This window comes from Engraulis encrasicolus, chromosome 4, assembly GCF_034702125.1.
Source record: "Engraulis encrasicolus isolate BLACKSEA-1 chromosome 4, IST_EnEncr_1.0, whole genome shotgun sequence".
Lineage (NCBI taxonomy): Eukaryota > Metazoa > Chordata > Actinopteri > Clupeiformes > Engraulidae > Engraulis > Engraulis encrasicolus.
In genome coordinates, this window is record NC_085860.1 from 46,819,203 (window position 1) to 46,847,179 (window position 27,977).

Genomic DNA, 27,977 nt, shown 5'->3' on the forward strand with positions numbered 1-27,977 from the left:
TCTAGTGAGGGCCAAGTTAAAGATACAGGGCAAATGTCCGGATGGAGGGGAAAAAGTGAAGAAAAAGAAAAACCCTGCGAAAATCCCCACGATATACGTAGCAGCACAGTGCAGTGCTTTATGTTTTCATACCTTAAACAGGAGCTTAAAATGCTTCCTGCTGTACTCTTAAGCAGGTTAGTGGTGTTACATCACGCCGTTTACATTCCTACATTACACAACTCATAATCAGGTCTAGCCTTATTTTTAGGACCCTTTATTAATATCTCCCCCCCTCTCCACCACACGCGCGAGCACACACACACGCACGCACGCACGCACGCACGCACGCACGCACGCACGCACGCACGCACGCACGCACGCACACACACTCACACGCACGCACGCACGCACGCACGCACACACACACACACACACACACACCACCACCACCACCACCATAGCCTTTACCCCCATCCCCATCCCCATTGCACTCTGGACACTTTCTTGTACTGTCCTGTCCATCCCTGCAGTGAGAGAGTCTGACCTCTCTCCTGTCCATCCTAGCAGTTGCAGGACTTTCTTCTCCTGTCTTCTCATCCCAACTCGTCAATTTTTGACTACCTTCGACCATACGGCAATTTCAGATGTGAGGTGACGTGATGTGTGGCAGCAGAACTTCACTGGTGGTGAGGGTTAGGGAAAGGTTTAGTTTAGGCAACCTCATCAACCTGTGCCGTGACAGCTACACCCCTCGATACCAAAGATGGTCGCCTGGTCAATGGTACCCAGGTGAAAAACCCATATACTTAAAGCGTACTTTTTTTGACCGTACTTAGTACAAAGTGTACTATTTTCGGCAATTTAAAGTGCGCTTCATTGCACTATTAGTGCGCTGAAGCACTACTAAAGCAGTACTTCAGCACACTTGCAGCACACTGAGGATGCTAAATTGGCACCGCTTTTGGACAACTTTAAGTGCACTACAAGCATACTTTTGAAAGTATGCTCCAAACACGCTTTTCATGCATTCGTATGGCATTAATAGTGTGCTTGAGTACACTTCTATAACATTTTATTGTTACTAGAAGTACAATAAAAGTATATTAACTTCATGCTTCTTTGGACTACTTTGGAACATTTTAAGTATGTAAAAAGTATATCATATTAAGTATTGTAAATATATAACAGGTATGCTTGAAGTATATTTACAGTACACTCCCAAGTACAACGAATAATATAAATGTAATACTACAATCCATGCTGGTTCTCAGAGCTTGTACATTACACACAGCCACATGTCACAGTAGTGATACAGTATGCATGCCTAGCACGACTGACATTTACAATCATTGCATTGTTACAGAGATATCAGATACATGTTTCACTTTATTTCATTCTTGCTCCACCTTCCTGTAGTTGATCATTTCAATTGATCACGAATGGTGACCCTTGATTCTTTGTTTGAACAACTAGTTCCAACTTACCTCTCACCATGACATCATGGGAAGTGTGAGTCTATATATACCAGAACATATACGTGACCATCATAATGACGGTGGGAACATGGCCATTTTTTGTGTACCACTTTAAAATGTTAAAACTCCTACAATAAATGCAGAATATAACAATGAGTAATATTTTCATGCAAACCAAAGATATTCCTTAGAGGTAAATGGATTTCTGTTTGAGAAATTTAGCTCCAAGAAGTGTATTGCATGATGGTACATGCATGATGATGCATGATGGGTAAATGCACTTTGTGTAAGCACACTTTGAATATATTTGGATGAAGCACAATCATGGTGCACTTAGAAAAAGTATACTTCCAATATGTTAAAGTGATTTACTTTAAAGCGCACTATAGAAAATCACACTTCGAAGTCACTTGGGTGAAGTATAATCAAAGTGCACTTCAAAAAAGTGCAATTGCAATATGTTATTTTAAAATACACTTTTAGTAAGTTCACTATTAGAACACTATTAGTATATTCCTCTAAATACACTTTAGCCAAACATCTTCTAAGTGCACTTTATGTATGGTTCGCAAAGTGTACTTTCTTTGAGAGCAACTTAATTACATCTAATTTTAAGTACACTTTAAATAAGCATATTGTAAACATACTTTTTCTTAGCACAAAAAGTGTGAGTGCGCTTTTAACATGCTAAGTACACTTCAGTCGTGCTTATATTGTACTAATTTGAACCACTTTTTCACCTGGGTAGTCAGAAATTGACGCGTTGGGATGAGACTGTGTTGGTCCTGCAGTGCAAGAGGGTGATACTCAGCGGCTGTGGTGGAGAACAGAGCTAGCTGGTTGACTGGTTTACTGGGGGGTGGAGAAGGGAAGGGAAGGGAAGGGAAGGGAAGAGAAGGGAAGGGAAGGGAAGGGAAGGGAACAGAAGAACACAGAAGAGAAGAGAAGGGAAGATAAGAGAAGAGAAGGGAAGGGAAGAGAAGGGAAGAGAAGGGAAGGGAAGGGAAGTGAAGTGAAGGAGAGGGGAGGGAAGGGAAGGGGAGGGAAGGGAAGGGAAGGGAAGGGAAGGGAAGGGAAGGGGAGGGAAGGGAAGGGAAGGGGAAGGGAAGGAGAGGGGAGAGGAAGGGAAGGGAAGGAAAGGGAAGGAGAGGGGAGAGGAAGGGAAGGGAAGGAAAGGGAAGGCTAGGGCGGGGAAGGGAAGGGAAGGGAAGGGAAGGGAAGGGAAGGGAAGGGAAGGGAAGGGAAGGGAAGGGAAGGGAAGGGAAGGCTGAGGTGTCCACCAGCAGATTGGATATCGCTGAAGAGCAGAACGGGAATGAGCAGCCATCACTCACACACCATGCTGTCCCCCCACCCCCGTCACTCACACACCGCCAGCCCATCACACACCTCCCCATAACCCCACTCCCCAACCCCCTGCTCCTATTTATATAGCGCACGACAAACACACACGCATGCATTCACACACACACACACACATAGGTGCGCACACACACACACACACACACACACACACACACACACACACACACACACACACACACACACACACACACACACACACACACACACACACACACACACACACACACACACACACACACACACACACACATACTTACTCAACACAGGGATAGTCATGTCAATAGGTCATTTTGTATTGAGAATGCACCAATTTATTTCTTTATTGCTATCTGCCATCTTTGTTACAGTAGCACGGAGTCTGAGACTCTCTCTCTTTTTCTCTCTCCCCTTCCTTTTACTTTTTTCCCATTTTCTCTCTGTGTAGCACCAGTAGCATTTAGTTCAATTCTTGTTTCAAAGGAAATACTTTCTCTTCTTTTTGTGCAGCGATGAAAGTTGCCTTTGTGCCTTGCTTCACTGTGATGTGACCAGTATTTTCCACTGTGCTATCTTATTTCTGCCACACAGAGCACACAATAAGTCTTTGCTCCAGGAGATGGATAGTTTGTCTGTGGCTGGTGATCCCCCAGCTCCGGGGACAGACAGACGGCACAAATAAAGCTCTCTGAGAGGAGAGGAGAGGAGAGGAGAGGAGATTAAATGAAATGAAATGAAAGGAAAGGGAAGGAAAGGGAAGGGAAGGAAAGGAAAGGAAAGGAAAGGAGAGGAGAGGAAAGGAGAGAAGAGGAAATGAAAGGAAAGGAAAGGAAAGGAAAGGAAAGGTAATGAGAGGAGAGGAGAGGAGAGGAAAGGAGAGGAATTAAAGGTAAGGAGTGAAGATGATAGTAAAGGAGTGGAGAGGAGAGTAGAGTAGAGGAGAGGAGAGGAGGGGGAGAGGAGAGGAGAGGATGGGAGAGGAGAGGAGAGGAGAGGAACAAGAGAGGAGAGGAGAGAAGAGGAGAGGAGAGGGGAGGAGAGGAGATAAGAGGAGAGGAGAGGAGAGAAGAGGAGAGGAGAGGAGATGAAAGGAAAGGAAAGGAGAGGAGAGGAGAGGAAAGGGGAGAAGAGGATAGGAGAGGAGAGGAGAGGAATTAAAGGTAAGGAGTGAAGATGATAGTAAAGGAGTGGAGAGGAGAGTAGAGTAGAAAGGAAAGGAGAGGAAAGGGGATGTGAGAAATGGAGAAGAGAGGAGAGGAGAGGAGAGGAGAGGAGAGATGAGAGGAGAGGAGAGGGGATGAGAGGAGAGGAGAGGAGAGACCTCACCTTAGCCTTGGCCTCTGCTGCTCAAGGGATACAGACAGTACAAAGCCTCAGAGTGCTCTAACGGCAAACCCTTACTGAAGATTCCGCGACTGGCTTTCTAAAGACATCATATGTCAACACCCCATCTCTATTTTGCTCGCACTCTCTCTTCTCTGTCTCTCTCTCGCTCATGATCTCTCTCTCTCTCTCTCTCTACCCCTCTCTCTCCCTCACACACACAGACACACACACACACACACACACACACACACACACACACACACACACACACACACACACACACACACACACACACACACACACACGTACAGGCACCCAAACACAGACACACACACACACACACACACACACACACACACACACACACACACACACACACACACACACACACACACACACACACACACACTTACAGGCTCACAAACACAGGCACACACACACACACACACACACACACACACACACACACACACACACACACACACACACACACACACACACACACACACACACACACACACACACACACACACACACACACACACACACACACACACACACAGCCTGGAAGCAGTTAAACATTTTCCTGCCCTGAATCAGAGGTTGATTTTTTTTTCAGTGTGTCTAGGTGAAGAATGAGGAGAGGGATTAGAGTTTGAGGTTGATGCTGTGAGACAGCGGGGACAGAGTGCTGCCTTTGTTCCACCTTTCCCACTCTCTGCTGCGTGCAGGGTTGCCAGATGAGGCTGAGGATTTCCAGCCCAAACAATGCTCAAAACCCGCCTAGAAGCTCAAAATCCTGCCCAATTCTATTGATTTCTATGGCAAAAATTGGGCGGGCTTTTCTGCAAAATGCAGTTTTTAGCCGCACACAGCCATCCTAAGCAGCCCAATTGGGCGGGAAAGAGCCCGATCTGGCAACACTGGCTGCGCGGGCGGCTGAGAGCCAAGACAGGCTGGCCAGGACAGGGCGGCCTGCGAGGAGAGGAACGCTTTTAGAACTAAAGATGGGGCAGTGGAAACTCTGAGCTGGTGTTTCATGTCTATCAGTGATGGTGAACATCATTGATCATCAGCATCAGGATTGTCAGGTATCATCTGTGGGCCCCCAAAAAAAACTTTTCGGGGGGTGGGGGGGGTTGCTTTTTGTGCTTTATTTATGATAGGACAGTGATAGAGGGACAGGAAACGAGTAGGGAGAGAGAGACGGGGAGGGCCTGGCAAATGATCCGGGCCGGACTCGAACCTGGGTCACCGGCGTAGTAACCTAGAAGTGTGGCCCGCAAAAACTTAAAAAAAAACTTTAATATTTGTTGTCAACTTTGTTTTGAAATAGTCTATCCACCTCATCAGTTGCAGATATTTAATTTCAATGGTCTCCTCTATTGCCACAACCTCAAATGGCTGGGAAGGGAAGTATCAGTCCAGGCTGCACAGGAGGACACTTGGTCTCGTCTCCTCTTCCTCTGTCACTCTCCTCATCTACCTCTACTCCACCTCCTCCTTTATCTCTTCTTCCTCCTCACTTCCTCTCTTCATTTTCCTATCCCCTTCTCTCCTCTTACTTATCTCCTGCTCTTCTCCTCCTCGCCTTCCTCCCGTGCCTCCTCTTCCTCCTCCTCCTCCTTCTCTTCCTCCTTCTCCACTCCCCTCGTGACATGCAGTGGAGGTACACTAGAGCCAGAGGAGTAAACCTCACAGTGCTCTGAGAGCCATTTCACGGAATCCTGAGTAACGGAAGATTAACCCTTACAGTGTTCTGTAAACCTCTTCCTCCTCCTCCTCACAGTGTTGTGAGAGTCATTTCATGGACTCCTGAGGGTCATCTGTGTGACCTTTCACCTCCTGGAACAAAAGAGCTTCTTACCCACTCGACTCTCGCAGCCCGCTGGCTCTGGCTTTGATGTGCCTCTTCAGAAGCTTCTGAGTAAATAAGGGTGAAATTGTAGAAGAACACGTTAACCAAACATTCACATTTTCCTCATGTAATTCACTTGTGTCTTTTTTGGAGCAGCAGAGAAAGAGGAGACTCTATTAGCGATTCATATTTTCTGTAAAGAGCTTGTGGAAAATATTTCAGGAAAGTTGGCAATATTTCCTGAGGGGGAATTGTTCTAAAAATAAAAGGCAGCCCAGTCCTCCTCCCCCATCTCTACCTCCACCTTTTCCTTTCTTTGCCCCTCTACCCCCTTTCTTTGCCCCCTCCCACCCCTTACCCTTCCACAACCTCCCCCCTCCCCACCATGTCTTCAACTGCAATCCTCCAGTCCTCTTGCCGCTCAAAAGGACCTCCACTATTCCATTTCGCCTTGCCCTCCCCCTCCACTCCCACCTCACCCGGCTCTGTTCCTCCTCCACCCCTTAAACTCCTGGGGAACCCAGCATGGCCATAACTCAGCCCTGAAACTCTCTTAAATTTCACCAAATGACAGTTATTGATTCTCTTCTCTGTAGAGTTCCTGTGCGCTACAAGCCCTTCGCCTCACATGAGTCCCTTCAGGGTTTTTTTGAAGTGCCGCCACCACCGCGGCTGCTTCTTCTGCTTGTGCTGTATAGGTGAAACTCGCTGTTTCCCTCCTTTCTCAGCAAGTCTCTCAGACTCGCCGCCGTTTCGATCTCCAAAAATAGAGCGGAGGGCCAGTCTAGTCTGCACGCCATCTCACACATGTACTCTGAGGCGCTTCTTTTTCCACTCGCCCCGCTGTCTCCCTGTCATGATCCTGACTCTGTGTCTCCTCTTGCGTTTCCTTGTCTTCATGTTTCTGTATGTACCCTATCTTGTGATTACTTCCTAGTTTTGATTTCTGGCAGTGTGTCACTGTTTTTTTGTTTTGGACATGTGCTCCCTTGTCCTATACGCTAGTCTCTGCCCCTTAGCCCTAATGGGTTCCATGATTGTTTCACCTGTTTCGTCAGCTCCTATACATGGGTTCCAAATTTTCTCCTGGCTGCGCGACACTAGCTGCGCACAACTCAACCTCTGATTGTTGGAAACTGCTGTCGGTCAAAAAATTAGCTCATGTGGTTGGCTGCACATCCTCACAACATCTTGTTTCTAAACATGGTGAACCCATGTATCTCCTGATCCATGTTCCCTTTCGTCCTATTTGGCCTGTTACTTATCATCTGTTGCTTAGCCTCGTTCTCCCTGTCAGTTTCTAGTTAATTTATTACTCCCGCCTGTGTCTGACCTGCATACTGTTTACCTGTCATTGTTCTCACCAGTGCCTTGTTTTCTCTTGTGCATTATTTACCGTTGTCTCATTCGTTTCCTGTGTCTTGCAGTTTGCTTGTTGTGCTCGTTGAGTCGAAGAAAACGTGCCCGACTGTCTCTTGCGATTGTCCTGGGGAGTAGGCCTAACGTTCTACCGACTGTCGTAAGGGGAGTTTTCAGCCAAGTTTGAGGCCGCGTTTATAGTATTATGGCCAGTCATATAAGAAGTCCGTTTCTGTATCTCATATCGGCACTTGTGTCAGTGCACTAAAGGTTAGTGCATAATGCACACAGTGCGCTGTGGTCTTTAGTGCCTAGTGTCGTGGAATAGTTTTATGCGCTATGCACTGTGCCCTCACTGGAAGTGACGAGCGAGCATAGCATTAGCTCGCCAAATACACTGTTTACATTGCACAGTGTCTTGTGCTTGTATTTACATTTCTTTCACCCGAAATGGCAACAATGGAAAATGGCAACACCTCAAATGGCAACACCTCAAATCTTGCTTACAATACATGACTTGGCATGAAAAGGTTGGCATCTCAGCAACATAACTTCGAGAATTAAGAGACTCTTGACCAAACTCTTCTACTGAACTGCACACCACATTTCTTACGTTTTGTTCACAACATGGTGGCCGTGTAGTGCGTGCAGTGTCCATCGTTCAAGCACTGCGTTTTTAACCGTTGTTAGGGCAGCCTCCGGGCACTTTCAGCGCCCTACACATGCTTGAAACTAGTACCCGAAGTGCACAAGTGAGCGATATGAGACATGGCAATAGAGTATGTTAGCCAGCCCCTTTATAAGCAGTCATAGAGTTTCATAGCCATTTATAAGTAGTTGTAGAGTATGACTGTCAGCCCTTTATAAGCAGTGGCATGTACAGTATGTTTTTCCTGTGTCTCTTCCAATATGTGTGTTGGTGCGACATGTGTGTCGGCGTGGCATGTCATGGTGCGATAATATATTAATAGGAACCCGAGCAGCGGATGAAGATGACACACGACACTGTGGCCCGTCTTCCCCTCTGCACAGATCTTTATGTAGTTATGTTTGCAATCATATGCAGCGCGGTGACTTAATACCTTGGGAAAGTCAGCGCTGCTGTAACGGGTATTCCTTTGACATTATCCAGGCAGGGCTGTCACTTGCTCACCCGAGGCTGCCCCTGCCACACTACCCGGAGGATTATTTCAGTATACACTATGCGTTGGATTGCGTTCTTAAAAACAGACTTCCCAGAACAAAATATGACTTCTGAGACAAGTCTTACTGGTTTGTTTGTCTCTTAGAAATAAATCCTGTCTTTAAAGCGACTTAAGGAGAAAAAGAACAAGACAAGAACATCTGAAGACTTTCAGCTGAACTTGTGTCAAACCCTGAAAAGACCTTATCTTATTAGATGAGAACTCTTCAAAGAAAAAAAAAACGAGGCTATATTCTAAGAGACTATATTTTCTTCGAGGTTTTAGTAACAACCATAGTAGGAAATACAGTGTTTGCCGATATATAATCAGCATCTTCTTCTTCCTCTTCTGTGTTGCTTGCTGTCAACTTTGTCAGATCTTTTGGTTGCGCATTTGCTGAATGTTGTTGAAAAGTACCAGTGTGCCCTGAGTGAGGGCCGGGAGGAGAAATGGGAGAAGGGTAAGATAGTGAGGTATACGAGTAGCAGGAGAAGGGGAACTAGAGCAGTGGAACTAGAGTAGTGGAACTATGGGAACTAGAGTAGTGGAACTAGAGTAGTGGAACTATGGGAACTAGAGTAGTGGAACTAGAGTAGTGGAACTATGGGAACTAGAGTAGTGGAACTAGAGTATGGAACTAGAGTAGTGGAACTATGGGAACTAGAGTAGTGGAACTAGAGTAGTGGAACTATGGGAACTAGAGTAGTGGAACTAGAGTAGTGGAACTAGAGTAGTGGAACTATGGGAACTAGAGTAGTGGAACTATGGGAACTAGAGTAGTGGAACTAGAGTAGTGGAACTAGAGTAGTGGAACTATGGGAACTAGAGTAGTGGAACTATGGGAACTAGAGTAGTGGAACTAGAGTAGTGGAACTAGAGTAGTGGAACTATGGGAACTAGAGTAGTGGAACTAGAGTAGTGGAACTATGGGAACTAGAGTAGTGGAACTAGAGTAGTGGAACTAGAGTAGTGGAACTATGGGAACTAGAGTAGTGGAACTAGAGTAGTGGAACTATGGGAACTAGAGTAGTGGAACTAGAGTAGTGGAACTATGGGAACTAGAGTAGTGGAACTAGAGTAGGGGTACTACAGTAGGGAGGGTCTAGAGCAGTGTTTCCCAATGTTTTTTGTCTTGTGTACCCCTAAGCATTTTCGTTGTGCCATGAGTACCCCCTAAGTCAAGTTTTATATCGCTTTCTCTATCCCAATGTAACTAAGCCCCATGTATTTGTTAAAATTATATTTTTCCAAGTACCCCCTGCAATGTGCTCGCGTACCCCTAGTGGTACACGTACCCCTGGTTGGGAAACACTGGTCTAGAGAAGGGGAACTAAAGAAAGGGGAATGGTGGGTACGGGGATGAGATGTATGTAGAATGAGGGTCAGGAGTAGGGGCATGAAGTGTGGGAGAGTAAGGGTTCGGGGTGTCAGGGGTAGGGTCACAGGTGTTAAGGATATGAGGGGTACGAGGACCAGGGATATGGGTATGAGGTTTAGGAGGATGAGGGGTAGGGGGAATGAGGGAAATGCAGGTCAGATGGACGGGCTTACAGTCCTGTGTTACAGTCCCGAGTCCCACCACAGTCCTGAGTCAGACTGCCACAGAGTGAGTGACAGCTTCATAGAGGATTGGGGGCGGTGGTGGGGTGTAGTTGGTGGGTGTAGCAGGTGGGGTGACTATGGCTGTGCAGGAGCTGGGGGTGGCTGTGGGCGAGTTGGGGTCGGGGTAGCTGGGTGTGGTTATGTGGCGGCTGTAGGGGTGGCAGAGGGGACGGGCTGACTGTGTGTGTGTGTGTGTGAGTGTGTGTGTGTGTGTGTGTGTGTGTGTGTGTGTGTGTGTGTGTGTGTGTATGAGAGGGGGGCTGGGGGGGGTTGAGGCCGAGGCATGGCAGGGAAACCTGAGAGGGGGAGGAATTCTTGGGAGGGCAGCTGCATCTGTGGACACCATTATCTGCCACACACACACACACACACACACACACACACACACACACACACACACACACACACACACACACACACACACACACACACACACACACACACGCACACACACCATTATCTCCCCCTCAGGGACACAGCGCAGGAGTCCCCATAATGTGGCGGGACGCCGGCTGGGGGACCCCACAAACACACTGTAAAGGATAGGCGTAGACACACAGACGCACACACATACACGCACGCACACGAAAACAAACTGCATTAGTCCCATTCGAGCCAAGATACCTTGGTTTGACCCCACAGGAGGGCCTCAATCTGCCTGACGTGATACTTATGAGCTAGCCTACATACATACAGGCCATCTGAAATACATACAGGCCAGTGGAGATCTGAAATACAAGCCTCTTGGAAATGACACTTTCCAGAGGACTTGCATTTGATGTGGATTTCATGGAGCACTTGGGCCTTTGCTCTGTCAGGCCTAATCTACACTGGAACGTTTTTGAGTGAATCCAACATTTTTGTTCACTATTTGGGCATTATTTGCGTCCACATGGCACCTTTGGGTACCCCGAACAATGTTTTTTGAGAAAGGGTTCCAGAGTGGAAAGATCTGGCAACGTTGCCCTTCCCGTTGTCATCTGGACGAGTTTGAGGGAGTAGATACACTTTAGAATGGATTTGTTTAGGCTTACGTGCTGCAGTCAAGTTAAATGTTGCACTATTGACCGCAATTTTCTTTTTTTTGTTGCTGCAATTTTTAAATCACAATTTTCATTTTTTTTATGTCAGGGCCAAAATAGAGATTTCCGATTCATTTCAATTAATTGTGCAGCCCTACCTTTAAGTTACTGATGCTGACCTTATTCATGTTGCATTTTGGAAAACCTCCGAGACTGAAGCTAACAACAGACAAAAAACAGTATGTTTTGAATTTTGGATGTCTATGTTTATACAGTGCGTGTGTGTGTGTGTGTGTGTGTGTCTATGCGTGTGTGTGTGGGCGTGCTTGCATGCATGTGTGTGTGTGTGCGCACACGAACGTGTGTGTGTGTGTGCGCACACAAACGTGTGTGTGTGCGTGTGTGTGTGTGTGTGTGTGTGTGTGTGTGTGTGTGTGTGTGTGTGTGTGCGTGTGCGTGTGCGTGTGCGTGTGTGTGTGCGTGTGTGTGTGTGTGTGTGCGTGTGAGTGTGTATGTGTGTGTGTGTGTTTGTGTAGGTGTGGCGGTGTTGGCTGCTCCACAAGGGCCCCTGCTGGTGGGTGTGGAGAGTGGCGAGCGCTTCTGCCTCCAGAGTGGCTCCAGTCTGGAGCGGCCACCTCTGCAGTACACCGTGTGCGTCGGGGACAACCTCCGAGACCTCCACCAGGAAGTGGCCCCGCAGACCAGCCTGCCCAGCCGAGAGCTGCCCAACCTGGACACCCTACGGTGAGAGAGAGGGGGTTACCTGGGTACGTTACCGTGAGACTATAGGGCTTACCTGGGCGCCTCATAGGTAAGAGCATAGAGGTAGAAAATAACACTAGAGTGGACATGGCAATTCACGACAGCACTGGGAAATGGCACATGGCGCCTCCCATTGTCTGTAGGTAGTGTAGACTCCTTCAGTCAATTCAAGTCAATGGAGAACACGCCCACCTCTGTTAAAAAATTGACTAAAAGTAAATATGAAGTAACACATTAATCAAAGACCAGATTTGAAATGTCAGGATAAATATCTACTTAAATCATATGAGTCGATAAAATACATCTAAAAATCGAATTATATTAATTCTGTACATATTTAGCAACACACTTCAACTATTGTCCTTGTAGAGTGTGTCGATGGACATCTTCACATTATTAAGCCATTTTTTGACAGAGGTGAGCCTCCTTGTCCATTCATTTCCATTTATCAGACCTACCTACAGATAATGGCCGCCACAGATTGCCGTCAGAAGGGGGGCGGGGTCACCTCTAGTGTTATTTTCTACCTCTATAGGTAAGAGACATTGGGGTTACCTGGGCGTGTTATGATGAGAGTGGGGCTACACAGGGTACCTTGTGGCGAGAGTGATAGGGGAAGAGCACCTTACGAGGAGAGAGATGGGTGATTGGTTCTAGAACAGCGATTCCCAACCTGTGGGCCGGCACCCATGGGTGTCCCTGAAAGGATTCCAAGTGGGCCTTGAAATCAAAGTAATATATGTGTCTTTGTTACTTTTTACTGTTTACTGTTTGAGTTTTATTGTTTATTGAGAGGTGGGCATTGGGTGTTGGGTGTTGGTGGGCGTTGGGTGTTGGAAAAGGTTGAGAACCCATGTTCTAGAATACTGTGGCGTAGATAATATTTGCTATAACTTTCAGTATGTACATTACACACGTATGTACATGTGCTGGGACCTATCATCTATGTGTGAATTCTTGCCATTCAAATGTTTTGAGAACATGCTTTTTAAACCTCTATAAAATGCTTTTTGTAATGCAATTCAATGGAATGCCAAATACAAAAATGTCAATCTCCCAAAATTCTGTAAAATGGATATATTTTTCATTTTGAAAAAGAGCTCTTCATATAGTCTACTTGCCAGCCCATAGTGAACCTGGAAATGTTTGGTACCCCAAAGTTTTTTGATGGAAATGTATAATAGGTCCCCAGTACATAGAAACTGCCTGATGCTACTTTGTAAATGTTGAGCATTTTTTTAATGAGCATAATTAGCATAAATGAGCATAATCGCCTTTATGGCCTTATTACAGGATCAGTTTGACCAATCTAGACAACTTGGTGTGGTTTTGGGGATTTTGGAGGATGCTGAAGTCATTTGTGATTGTGACATTTATAAATGCCTATCAGATTCAAAATTCCTCTTAATGTAAAAGGCAGACACATTGTATGCCTTGATTAGCTGATTTTAGCAACGTTTTTGGGTAACTTACCATAAACCTTTCCTATTTCAATTATTATATGTATTACGTTCATTATGTCTAACTGTTTAACTTAAACACTAAGGGTTTTCTTTTGCCTTGAGACATGTAAAAGTTTGTATCTTTTACCTGACATATTTCGACGGTGTTACTTCCGTCTTCATCAGAGGGTCACTGTGATGTTGATGAGTGCAACAACATCAGCTGTTTTTAAAGCACATCACTCATCAACATCACAGTGAGTAAGGCCTTGTTTCAGTCTTGCTGACCAACCCATGCTCCTATCTGTCAACTCAATGAGCCCCTTTCTCTTCTTCTCTCCCTCTCTCTTCAACCCAACACCCCCTCCTCCTCAAAACAACACTCTCAACCCAACCTTTACTCTGCCCCCCCCCACCCCTCTTTCTCTCCCTCCCTCCTCCCCTCACCTCTCTTTCTCTCCCTCTGCCATCCTTATCCGCCCCGCCCCGCCCCTGTGTGTCCAGGCAGAGCTTCTGGAAGTTTCAGCCAAGTGAGGACGCAGGTCTCTCTATCGAGCGCGAGCTGCGGACCTTCTCCAACCGCCTGCGGAGGCATCACCTAGGCAACAACGTCATCGTCCTCAGCGAACATTCCACATCCCTCCTCATCAACATGGTGCGTGGGCAAAGTTGCCAAGTAAACCAGTTAAACAGTCTCTGACCTGAGGGTGTATGCTTGTGTGTAGTGTGCTTGAGTGTGTGTGTGTGTGTGTGTGTGTGTGTGTGTGTGTGTGTGTGTGTGTGTGTGTGTGTGTGTGTGTGTGTGTGTGTGTACGTGCGTGCGTACGTGCGTGCGTGCGTGCGTGCGTGTGTGTGTGTGTGTGTGTGTTGTGTGTACTACACCAATCTACCTTTGTGAGGCCACTGCTATTGGAGCACACCCACATGCTAGGGCCCTTGCTCCATGTGGGGCCCAAATCCTGGAAACCACATGTTTTGACCCCTCTTGCTGGGGTAGTTTTGTTGTTACTGGTAAAAGTAAAAGTGTAATAATGTTTTCTCACTGACAGGTTAGGGTTAGGGGTTGTTTTGATTTGGGCACAGCTTAGCATTCTTTATCTATGGTGAGGTTAATATGAATGGAAGCGCCCCGCAAAGATATTAAAGTTGGGCTGTGTGTGTGTGTGTGTGTGTGTGTGTGCGTGCGTGCGTGCACACGCTTGTGGGAAGGTGAGAGTTTCGGAAGAGAGTTTTGAGTTGCATGTAGTGAGATGAGAGATCACGCAGGGGCAATGGAGTCACAACCTGAGCTGGGGGATTGTGTATTTCAGAGTGTGCGTGTGTGTGTGTGTGTGTGTGTGTGTGTGTGTGTGTGTGTGTGTGTGTGTGTGTGTGTGTGTGTGTGTGTGTGTGTGTGTGTGTGTGTGTGTGTGTGTTGCTTTCTCTCTGTCGCGCACATGCCCACATGCAGTACTACACACTACACTAAGATCTCAAATGACCAACACACACACACTGGAAACGCGCGCGCACACACACACACACGCACGCACACACACACACACATGGGACACACACACACTGGAAACGCGCGCGCGTGCGCGCACACACACACACACACACACGGGACACACACATGGGACACACACACACACACACACACACACGGGACACACACATGGGACACACACACACAGGACACACACTGGACACATGCAGTACCACCCAGTGAGAGTGAGGTGGGGCCGGTACAGTGTGAACTGTACTGTACAGCAGAATAAGTGTAATCTGTGTCGCATGACTGGCTCTTAAAAAGGTGCAATCAGTACCATGGGGATTAGTGGACCGATGGACAAGTCAACAGCTACAGGGATTGGCAGCTCTCCCTGTTGGGCTCTAGGCTCTCCTACGGCAACTGTTTGATTCCTTAGTTTAAGCCTTACGGAAATCGACCATGGTTTTTATGTAGTAACCATGGTTCCCAATGGTTCTGGGTAACAATGAAAACTGTCAAAACCTGACTATGGTTTAACCATTGTTTTACTATGAAAACATTCATGGTTTTCTTGTTTTTTTGAACATGGTTTGTGATGGTTTAACCTCTATTTGTTGGTGCTAGTTTGATATTTCAAGTGTTAGAATGTCTGTTCTAGAAATTGGTAGGCTGCACTTAAAAAAATCGCGAAGACATGGGGCTCTCGTGCAGTCTGACAGTAAGTAGAGCAGAGTACCTTTATTGATCTCCAGGGGAGTGGAGACATAGGGCATTAAAGCAGAGATACAGAGGAGACATAGAAAGTTCCAGCGTTGCAAGCAAATGTATGACACTTGCAGTGGCAATATGTGGGACTAGCAGTGGAAAGCAGTGTGTGAACTGCAGTGTGTGAGATATGGGCAGTCGACTTCAGTGTGGTAGCAGCTGCCTGAGGCGGATGTGAACCCACTGAGAGCCCCAAACTCCCATAGAGCCCATCTCGGGGCATCACACAGGAGTAGTCGGCCAGGAGTTAGGGGGGTGAGGAGGAGGAGGAGTGAGGAGGACTGAGGAGGACTTACGGGATGTAAGAGGAGTTTGAGCAGCCAAGAGGAGTCAGAGCTGTCAGGAGTTCACAGTCTGTTTTTCTAGAGCGCTCATCATCTCTGGTCAGTGCCGTCATCTCAGGTGTTACGTTTCCTCCCTGCTGATCAGCTCCGTGGGAAAGACCAGCGGCCGAGAGCACACTGTAAAAAAATACACACACACACACACACACACACGCACACACACACACACACACACACACACACACACACACACACACACACACACACATACATACATACATACATACATACATACATACATACATACATACATACATACACACACACACGCACACACACACACACACACACACACACACACACACACACACACACACACACACACACACACACACACGCACAAGCGTGCGAGCACACACACACACACACACACAGTCAATGTGCCTGAATATGTTTGTGGGCGGCAATCCATATAAAAACCTGAATGTATTTGTGGGAAAGACACGATGACTGTTGAATACGAAAGCTTCAGCCCTCCACCTGTCTGGTGAACGACCATATGTTCACTACAGCGGTGGTAGCTCAGGTGGTAGAGGAGCCGTTCGGCAACCCAAAGGTTGCAGGTTCGATCCCAGCTTGGCCTGACTCCATCGTTGTGTCCTTGAGCAAGATACTTAACCCCAAGTTGCTCCTGGTGGCAGGGTGGTACCCTGCGTGGCAGCCACGGCCATCGGTGTGTGAATGGATGAATGTGAGGCATACAATGTGAGTGGAAAAGCGCTATACAAATGCAGTCCATTTTACAGACACAACTCTGGCTGGCTGATATGAGGATGTGACAATGCATTTGACTGTTACAGACAGAGCAGTAGAATTCAGCACTTCAGCACAGCATCAGAGCCATATAGAGGATGCCATTTCTATGGCTTAGAGGAGAGCATTCCAAGACCCTGTTTATAGAAAGTGTAAGGATAAAAACAACTTTTATTCCATGTGTTTTTTTATTTTATCATTTAGCATTTCAAGACAGCTTAACCCATATATGCTGGATGCTGTGTAGCACATAGGTGTTCATGGGATATGTTACCTTGTGACTCCAACACTGATGCCCACTTCTGAGTTAGGACTGTTGTTTTGTTGTTTTATTCAATATAGGTTGGTTTCTGATATGTCTTTTTTGGTACAGTTAGATAGCGCTAATCAAGACATTTAACTTGGTATATAGGACATCTAAATCCTCAAATTATGCTGGGAATGCTAGTAAACTGTAATCATGATTTAAGAAATTAATCCTGATTAAAATAAATAAATCAATATAATTGTGATTAACGCGTTAACATTGACAGCCCTGATATTATGGAAAATGCTTACGTTTGGCCCTTTTGTTCACACTTAAATGGAGTTCTAGCTCCCAAAAATGTATATTTTTAGACTTTTCTATAAAACCCACCTGTCACAATAGTGTTTTTTTTATACACGTGCCGTGCAAATAGGATCGAAATCGCAGGTGATTAGAACACATGAGAGCTGTGAGCCAAATGTACCCTGGCACACTGATCTTAAGCGGATTTACCCCAGACCCACTACATACCAGTGAGAGCCGGCTCTCAGAGTCTTGTGATTCTTATTTATTTTATTTATTTGGTTTTTATAAGTCATATCGTCTGTGGTGTGGTGCAGTGATTTTCCATATTAGTCCATATGAGACACGTGTGTCTGTGGCGTGGCGACGGGGGTTCTTGGACGGCCGCTGCTTATAAAGCCGGCTGCCAGAGCACCCGCTTGCTCGCCCGCCTCGTTCCGAGACTGCACTCGTTAGCCTCGTTAGACGGCTCTCGTTGGCGTAGAGTGGCGCACACTGTCCGCTGACAACTTTCTACAGGCCCTGGGTAAAATCATCTGAAAGGGCCCTTTATTCAATACATACAATGTAATGTGAACGCAATTTCTGGGGCCCCCCCATTTGCAATGGCCCGGGACAACTGACCTGTTTGTTGTTGCTTGCCAGCGGGTCTGGGCATACAGTATGCTATGCGACTCACCAAAATAGAATTGTACAATAAATGGAGAAGAGTAGGTGAAGTGGAAAAGACATTGAGCTGGGCTTTCCAAAGGTAACACGCCAGAGCCAAACACTACAGCAGGGCCAACTTGGAGTGAACACACACACACACACACACACACACACACACACACACACACACACACACACACACACACACACACACACACACACACACACACACACACAAGATGCTCAACTGTTACTCAAAAGCAGCTGTGTTACAAATGTCACTGCTCTCCAACGGAATTGCTGTACATTCTTGCTTCTGTGTCAGTGTTTAACAGATATTGCTTAGGGACTGGTTGATTGCAAACGAGGTATTTCTCTGTCCCTTTCGCCCATTCTCACATTCTTACAGACAAAACCTCTCAAAATGTTCTACAGTCAATGCTCACCTGTTTTATACAAAAGTGGCCATTGTCCTGGGGTGGGAGCTTGATTTCACATGCACTTTTCTGCACTGGGCCAATAGTCAGTTCTCTCAGTCTTAAGACGCCATGGCTTCCCCTGCCTTCTAATAGAGCCATAACACTTAATTTTATTCATAACTTGTTCAACAGAATTGTTGAATCTCACGTCTTGCATTTCTCAATGTTAGTGGTCTGGCAGGTGTGTGTTTACTGTACCTCATCACATGTGTATTTACCTCATGGCCTGTCAGAAGTGTATTTACCTCACTATGTGTCTTCTGCGGGACCACGATGTGTTGGCCCGACTCTGTAGCGTGTACTGGACTTGTGTGTTTACCTCATGGCTTCTCAGATGTGTATTTTTCTCATGACATGCCAGATGTGTATTGTCTGATGTGTATTTTCCTCATGGCCTGTGTGACGTGTTTGTACCCTCCACACTTTAGTTTCATTAGTACAGAAAGGCAGAATAAACAGGGAGGGGGGATAGCAATTATTTTCAAGGCACTGTTTCAATGTCAAAAGACAACACTAGGTGAATTTTCATCTTTTGAATACTTAGCTGCAGTTCTAAAATGTTCTTCTGACATACTGTTATTGACTATTTACAGACCTCCAAGACTTTCTGCACCACTCTTCTTAGAGGAGTTTGGTGAGCTGTTGTCGAATGTTTTTGTGGACTCTGTAAGCTTGTTTATATCAGGGGATTTCAATTTCCACTTGGACGACTTAGAGAATGCCTATGCTAAGGCATTTTTAAGTCTTATTGACATTTTTAGCCTTACACAGCATGTAACAGGACCAACACACAACCAAGGTCACACTCTAGACTTAATCATAACAAAAGGTCTACAGTAAATGCTTGTGCTAGTGTCAAAGACTATGGCTTTTCTAACCATTACTGCATTTTTTCTGATGTTTCTATGTACCCTCATGTTCAAATGGAATCAGTTACAGTCAAAAAACGTATAATCAACTGTGAGACAGTCTCACTCTTTCAGCAAGCACTCTCAGAGATCCAAAGTCAAACTTCAGAGAGTGCAGAGTGCTCATGGTTAATTTTGATTCAAGGATGACCCATATTATGGATGTTATTGCCCCCGAAAAAATCAAAACAGTGGGATACCAAAAAGCACCTTGGAGAATGAATCCCACAGTTTAAATTGCAAAAGCAAGAATGCAGGAGGGCTGAAAGACAGTGGCGTAAATCCAAAATTGAAGTCCACTACCAAATCTATAAGCACGCACTCTCGAAATACAACCAAGACATTTCTAAAGCTAGACAATCTTTTTTCTCTGACATAATTAACAGAAATATTAATAATGCACGCGTCCTGTTTGGCACTGTGGAAAAGTTAGCAAGGTCCCCAAATCAAATGCCCTCTGAGTTCCTCTCAGTCAGCAAATGCAATGAGTTCGAAAATACGTACAAACATACTCACACAGGTGCAACCGGCCCATGATTCGGACCAACTTGCTACGGTGAAGTTAAATCTTAACCTCATGAGAATTTTCATTTAGTTGATGTTGCGGACAGATTTCTGGTTTAAGAAAGTGATTGACATGCCGGGTGGGTGTGCATAGAGTGGGTCACGTGGTGATTAAGTAAGGGTTAACGTTCGGCGAGAAGGTCGCTACCGTGGAATAGCAGCACGACAGAGAGAATCTTTAGACCCCGACGCGGAGCGGAGGGGTCTTGTTCTCTCTGAAGTGCTGCTATTCCACAAAGCGACCGACTCGCCGAACGTTAACCCGCTTATTATATGGATATACTTAAATGATTCACACATGGCGGGGACATTTCGTTACGTTTATTATAATTTTTCATGTCAAAAGATTGTTGCTGCGCAAAACAAAACAGTGCCGTTGTGGAACACCGCTAGGCAACAGCTAGGTAGCCAGGACAACAGGTGTTGTCTATCACCGCAGCTGATTAGAGTCTTGTTGAAAAGTCGCTTTAGCAGTGAAAAGTCTTGTTGCCATTGACAGCGGTCTGTTATAGACCAACCCGTCCGTTATCGAAAAATAACAGACGTGCGAACGTTGGGGAGCCCCATTGAAATGAATGGAGCATTCGACCGATGACGTCACACCATATAATACATTTTGTATATCACCTGGGCTTCTTGGGAATGGTGGTGGTAGTAGTAGTGAGTAGGTGTTTGGGGGAAAGCCTAAATTTTGTTGACCGCTCCTTGTACACGCTACACCGCTGGCTTTAATAAGAACCGCTTTTAACCACGCTACTCTGTGCACTTCATGTCCTGTTTGCACAGCGCACCTTTTACCCCTTTGCACACCTGTGACTTCGCTTTGAATGTCTGGATTTTAATGGCCATGGACGAAGCACTGAGAACCTTTTACCTCAAATATGTAAACCTTAATAAACGGAAGCAAACGGAAACGTGGATCTACTTGAAGCCTTTTGTACAACGGCGCGTCGAGCAAACCTTTTCCCTAAGTCAGCTACTCGGCGACTAAAAATATTTGTTTGATACGTCGCCACAACATTGTCAACAAAATAGGCTACGGCATTTGCTCGGACGGCAAATGGAGCACAGCCTAAAATGCCATTGAGCTCACACAGCCAACACAACGTGAAGAACAAAGCCGTTACCAGAACTGAGAAGACAACAGCGGTAATGTACATAATGTTTACTGAATTACGCTGGCTGGGTGAACGCTGCTGCTGATGATGATGATGGTTACTTCCTGAGAAGCTAACGTCAGAAGCTCCGTGAACCTAGCAAAATTAGTGAGTCTCCCAGCAAAAATAGAACGTTCGCTCAGGCGGAAACGGACCGCAAATTAAGTCAAAATAAAATGAAATTCAACTCTGCCCTTAAACTCAATAAAAACGCAATGAAAACGAAAAACGGACGGCATGCATGTCGAAGTAGAATCACAACTTTCATATGAGGTCATGTTTTAAGACGGGGAATGTTTAAATAGATGACAGTTATGAATGAGAAATGGACAGGTGCAACGTCAGTCTCGGGACTCATCTGCCGTCCGTCTCCACTCCAGTGAGGGAAAACACCATACCGTCTCTTTTTCTTAAGTGGTAGTAAACGGGCGATGTTGTAATATAAAAATACAATATCAGCCGCGAATATTTCAGTAACTTTATGTAGGCCTACGAAAAGCATCATAATCTCATTTATTTCAGGTCTAGGGAAATTTAGAAGGATAGGCTAGATGACAGGCCTTCCATTTGTTCTTCTGGCCTGAATAGGCTACTGCCCTAATTAATTAGGCCTCGTACTTTTTTTTAAACAGTCAACAAGACTCAACAAAGAGTGAAAACTTAACAACTTTACAAACTTTACAAAAGTTTACATTTTACACATACAAAGCAAAATATTTCAAAAGAGTTAAGGCCCTCACAATAGACATTTAGTTTTATTTTTTATTATTAGGCCTACTGAATGTAATGTGAGAGTTAAGAAAAAACAATAGCCAGCAGTAGGATATACTTCTGTTTTTGCATTAATGTCACAGTTAGCCAGAGGTGGAAGAAGTACTGAAGTTGTGTACTTAAGTAAAAGTAGAAGTACCCTGCGAAAAAATTACTCAAGTGAAAGTAAAAGTTGTTTACCAAAAACGTACTTAAGTAAAAGTCCTAAGTACTAACTTTTAAATGTACTTTTCAGTACAAAAGTACAAGTAGGCCTACACGCGCAATGGCTGTCTTTCTCCATGTCTACCTACTTGATACAATAGGAAAAATTGTCTGCAACGGTTTTCGGTTCCATTTGAACATGACTATGGAGTCCTGTTAATGTTTTTAAAAGTATATTTTCTGTCTGGGTGTCAATTTGGAAGAGGGGCTTGGTCCCGCCTCCCTGCCCGCAGCTGAGGCTACTGAAATATCCACGAAACACAACAGGAAAACCTAGGATAAATGTAACTAGTAACAAAGTCTTCTCCTAGAAATGTAAGGAGTAGAAAGTACAAGTAATTGTCAAAAAATGTAATTGAGTAAAAGTAAAAGTCTGCATTTTTATTTTTACTCAAGTAAGTACAAATTCCAGAAAAAACTACTTAAGTACAGTAACGAAGTAAAAATACTTAGTTACGTTCCACCTCTGCAGTTAGCCCACTTGGACTAGGGCCTATGTAAATGAGGAATGGTAGGCATGGTGCATGATCCACAGAAAAAAAACATAGCCTGATTTGAAAGTTTATAGTGTGAGGACTAAAATGATGCTTTAATGAATATGTACATAAAGAATTTTTTTTAGCTAATACCAGGCCTTTTTATCACACATGCTCTCGTTTTCAGTTTATGACCAATGGCCTGGCACAGATTGGGCCTCCATCATCTCAAAGGCGAAAGATGGTGTATAAATTATACATAAATTGAAAGTTCATGGTGTGAGGATTAAATGCTGGAGTGGACGTCTTGACAGGGAAAGCTGTTGTCTGCTGTTGTTCCAGCTGTTCAACACCACAGAAGGACACACAGAAAGAGGTCATTATAGGTGACTAGACTGCTTTAAAGCAGGGTGTACTCAAATGGACTGAGGGCCAAAATGGAAATCTGGAGCAAAGCTGTGGGCCAAACTCAATATTTATTCAAAAAATGGGCTGAAATTGTGCATGCATGTGTACCGGAGGCCAACTAGCAAAGTGTGGCGTGGAACGTCAGTAAGTTTACTTCCCCCCAGAAGCCTCAATACGGCCCTTTAGCTCAGGAGTCTCGTAGTGTGCCTCCCATTGCCGAACCCGATGCCTTGAAAAGGTGGCAGGTTCGTGGCCCCGAGGGGGACCAACTGTGCGGGAACACTTCGGTCACACTGGGTCCGCTCATACCCCTGTGAGTGAGACCCCAAATTTCATTTTAAAGTCTTGAAATGTTATACATCAATGGTGTATGTGGTCCAACTGAAATAAAATGTAGAAATGATCTTGTAGGCCCGAATAAAATGGTTCCGCGAGCCAGATTTGGTCCCCCGGGCCTGAGTTTGACATCCATGGCATAAAACAATCCCCCACACCTGCACACTTATCGACACGGTTCTCCTCTGTGGAGGCTGCTGTTCCCCCAACTCCACCTCCATCTCATCAATACTTAAAAATCAAGAATGCAAATGGCCCAGTTAGTACAGATCGTGCCTCCTTCACCTCAAAGGCGTAAGATGGTGTGTGCATTAGTATCACATTCTCTGCTTTTGAGTATGACGAATGGCCCGGTTAGCACAGATTGGACTCCCTTCACCACAGAGGCGAAAGATGGTGACTAAATCATATAGCCTATACAGTATAGTGAGGATTAAAATGCTTTGATAAGGATGTACAATAACTCATTTTCTTGTTATAGTTAATTTAATTAAACATGACACATGCCTCAATTTTAAGCGTATTGGGAATGGCCCGGTTAGCACATATCGGGCACCCATCACCCCAAAGGTGATGTTGTGTAGATCATACATCATTTGAAAGCTTATGTTGTGAGGATTAAAATGCATGCTTTGATAAGGATGTACAAGAATACATTTTCTTATTTTAATTATTTAAATATCACACGTGCTGTCATTTTAAGTGTATGCTGAATAACCCGGTTTGCACAGATCAGGCCCCCCATCAACCCAAAGGCGAAGAAAGTTGTCTAAATCATACATCATTTGAAAGCTTATGGTATGAGGAGTAACATGCATGCTTTGATAAGGATGTAAAAGAAGTAATTTTCTTATTTTGACTATTTAAACATCACACGTGCTGTCATTTTAAGCGTATGGGGAAGGCCCGGTTCGCATAAATCAGGCCCTCATCACCCCAAAGGCGAATGATGTTGTCTAAATCATATATCATTTTAAAGCTTCTGTAGTGAGGATTAAAATGCATGGTTTGATAAGGATGTACAAGAAGTAATTTTCTTATTTTGGCTATATAAACATCACATGTGCTGTCATTTTAAGCGTGTGGGGAAAGGGCCCGGTTTGTACAAATCGGGCCCTCATCACCCCAAAGGCGAATGATATTGTGTAAATCATACATTATGTGAAAGCTTATGGTGTGAGGATTACAATGCATGCATTGATAAGGATATACAAGGAGTCATTTTCTTATTTTGACTATTTAAATATGACACATGCATTCATTTTAAGCGTATGGGGAATGGGCCGGTTTGCACAGATCAGGCCCCCATTGCCCCAAAGGCGAATGATGTTGTGTAAATCATACATCATTTGAAAGCTTATGATGTGAGGATTACAATGCATGCATTGATAAGGATGTATAAGAGCTCATTTTCTTATTTTGACTATTTAAACATCACACGTGCTGTCATTTTAAGCACATGCCGAATAACCCGGTTTGCACAGATCAGGCCCCCATGACCCCAAAGGCGAAGAAAGCTGTCTAAATCATACATTATTTGAAAGCTTATGGTGTGAGGAGTACAATGCATGCTTTGATAGGGATGTACAAGAGCTCATTGTCTTATTTTGACTATTTAAACATCACACGTGCTGTCATTTTAAGCGCATGCCGAATAACCCGGTTTGCACAGATCCGGCCCCCATTGCCCCAAAGGCGAATGATGTTGTGTAAATCATACATCACTTGAAAGCTTATGGTGTGAGGATTACAATGCATGCATTGATAAGGATGTACAAGAAGTCATTTTCTTATTTTGACTATTTAAACATCACACGTGCTGTCATTTTAAGCGTATGGGGAATGGGCCGGTTTGCACAGATCAGGCCCCCATGACCCCAAAGGCGAAGAAAGTTGTCTAAATCATACATCATTTGATAGCTTATGGTGTGAGGAGTACAATGCATGCTTTGATTAAGATGTACAAGAAGTAATTGTCTTATTTTGACTATTTAAACATCACACGTGCTGTCATTTTAAGCGTATGGGGAATAACCCGGTTTGCACAGATCCGGCCCCCATTGCCCCAAAGGCGAATGATGTTGTGTAAATCATACATCATTTGAAAGCTTATGGTGTGAGGATTGCAATGCATGCATTGATAAGGATGTACAAGAAGTCATTTTCTTATTTTGACTATTTAAACATCACACGTGCTGTCATTTTAAGCGCATGCCGAATAACCCGGTTTGCACAGATCAGGCCCCCATGACCCCAAAGGCGAAGAAAGTTATCTAAATCATACATTATTTGATAGCTTATGGTATGAGGAGTACAATGCATGTTTTGATTAGGATGTACAAGAAGTAATTTTCTTATTTTGACTATTTAAACATCACACGTGCTGTCATTTTAAGCGCATGCCGAATAACCCGGTTTGCACAGATCAGGCCCCTATGACCCCAAAGGCGAAGAAAGTTGTCTAAATCATACATTATTTGAAAGCCTATGGTGTGAGGAGTACAATGCATGCTTTGATAAGGATGTACAAGAAGTCATTTTCTTATTTTGACTATTTAAACATCACACGTGCTGTCATTTTAAGCGTATGGGGAATGGGCCAATTTGCACAGATCAGGCCCCCATGACCCCAAAGGCGAATGATGTTGTGTAAATCATACATCATTTGAAAGCTTATGGTGTGAGGATTACAATGCATGCATTGATAAGGATGTACAAGAAGTCATTTTCTTATTTTGACTATTTAAACATCACACGTGCTCTCATTTTAAGCGTATGGGGAATGGGCCGGTTTGCACAGATCAGGCCCCCATGACCCCAAAGGCGAAGAAAGTTGTCTAAATCATACATTATTTGAAAGCTTATGGTGTGAGGAGTACAATGCATGCTTTGATTAGGATGTACAAGAAGTAATTTTCTTATTTTGACTATTTAAACATCACACGTGCTCTCATTTTAAGCGCATGCCGAATAACCCGGTTTGCACAGATCAGGCCCCCATGACCCCAAAGGCGAAGAAAGTTGTCTAAATCATACATTATTTGAAAGCTTATGGTGTGAGGAGTACAATGCATGCTTTGATAAGGATGTACAAGAGCTCATTTTCTTATTTTGACTATTTAAACATCACACGTGCTGTCATTTTAAGCGCATGCCGAATAACCCGGTTTGCACAGATCCGGCCCCTATTGCCCCAAAGGCGAATGATGTTGTGTAAATCATACATCATTTGAAAGCTTATGGTGTGAGGATTGCAATGCATGCATTGATAAGGATGTACAAGAAGTCATTTTCTTATTTTGACTATTTAAACATCACACATGCTCTCATTTTAAGCGTATGGGGAATGGGGCGGTTTGCACAGATCAGGCCCCCATGACCCCAAAGGCGAAGAAAGTTGTCTAAATCATACATTATTTGAAAGCTTATGGTGTGAGGAGTACAATGCATGCTTTGATAGGGATGTACAAGAGCTCATTTTCTTATTTTGACTATTTAAACATCACACGTGCTGTCATTTTAAGCGCATGCCGAATAACCCGGTTTGCACAGATCAGGCCCCCATGACCCCAAAGGCGAAGAAAGTTGTGTAAATCATACATCATTTGAAAGCTTATGGTGTGAGGATTACAATGCATGCTTTGATAAAGATGTACAAGAAGTCATTGTCTTATTTTGACTATTTAAACATCACACGTGCTGTCATTTTAAGCGCATGCCGAATAACCCGGTTTGCACAGATCCGGCCCCTATTGCCCCAAAGGCGAATGATGTTGTGTAAATCATACATCATTTGAAAGCTTATGGTGTGAGGATTACAATGCATGCATTGATAAGGATGTACAAGAAGTCATTTTCTTATTTTGACTATTTAAACATCACACGTGCTCTCATTTTAAGCGTATGGGGAATGGGCCGGTTTGCACAGATCAGGCCCCCATGACCCCAAAGGCGAAGAAAGTTGTCTAAATCATACATTATTTGAAAGCTTATGGTTTGAGGAGTACAATGCATGCTTTGATTAGGATGTACAAGAAGTAATTTTCTTATTTTGACTATTTAAACATCACACGTGCTGTCATTTTAAGCGCATGCCGAATAACCCGGTTTGCACAGATCAGGCCCCCATGACCCCAAAGGCGAAGAAAGTTGTCTAAATCATACATTATTTGAAAGCTTATGGTGTGAGGAGTACAATGCATGCTTTGATAAGGATGTACAAGAGCTCATTTTCTTATTTTGACTATTTAAACATCACACGTGCTGTCATTTTAAGCGCATGCCGAATAACCCGGTTTGCACAGATCCGGCCCCTATTGCCCCAAAGGCGAATGATGTTGTGTAAATCATACATCATTTGAAAGCTTATGGTGTGAGGATTGCAATGCATGCATTGATAAGGATGTACAAGAAGTCATTGTCTTATTTTGACTATTTAAACATCACACATGCTCTCATTTTAAGCGTATGGGGAATGGGCCGGTTTGCACAGATCAGGCCCCCATGACCCCAAAGGCGAAGAAAGTTGTCTAAATCATACATTATTTGAAAGCTTATGGTGTGAGGAGTACAATGCATGCTTTGATAGGGATGTACAAGAGCTCATTTTCTTATTTTGACTATTTAAACATCACACGTGCTGTCATTTTAAGCGCATGCCGAATAACCCGGTTTGCACAGATCAGGCCCCCATGACCCCAAAGGCGAAGAAAGTTGTGTAAATCATACATCATTTGAAAGCTTATGGTGTGAGGAGTACAATGCATGCTTTGATAAGGATGTAC

The 27,977-nt window shown here is 44.5% G+C and overlaps 1 protein-coding gene across 1 annotated transcript in view; it reads left to right on the plus strand.

Annotated features, from left to right (window-relative positions):
• The window catches only part of si:ch211-236l14.4 (SITS-binding protein), a 67,705-nt gene that overhangs the window by 11,275 nt on the left and 28,453 nt on the right, over nt 1–27,977 (plus strand). The window contains exons 3-4 of the mRNA XM_063197531.1: nt 11,686–11,893; nt 13,858–14,008. Coding sequence (XP_063053601.1) covers nt 11,686–11,893; nt 13,858–14,008 — 359 coding nt within the window. The remainder of the gene's footprint in view (nt 1–11,685; nt 11,894–13,857; nt 14,009–27,977) is intronic.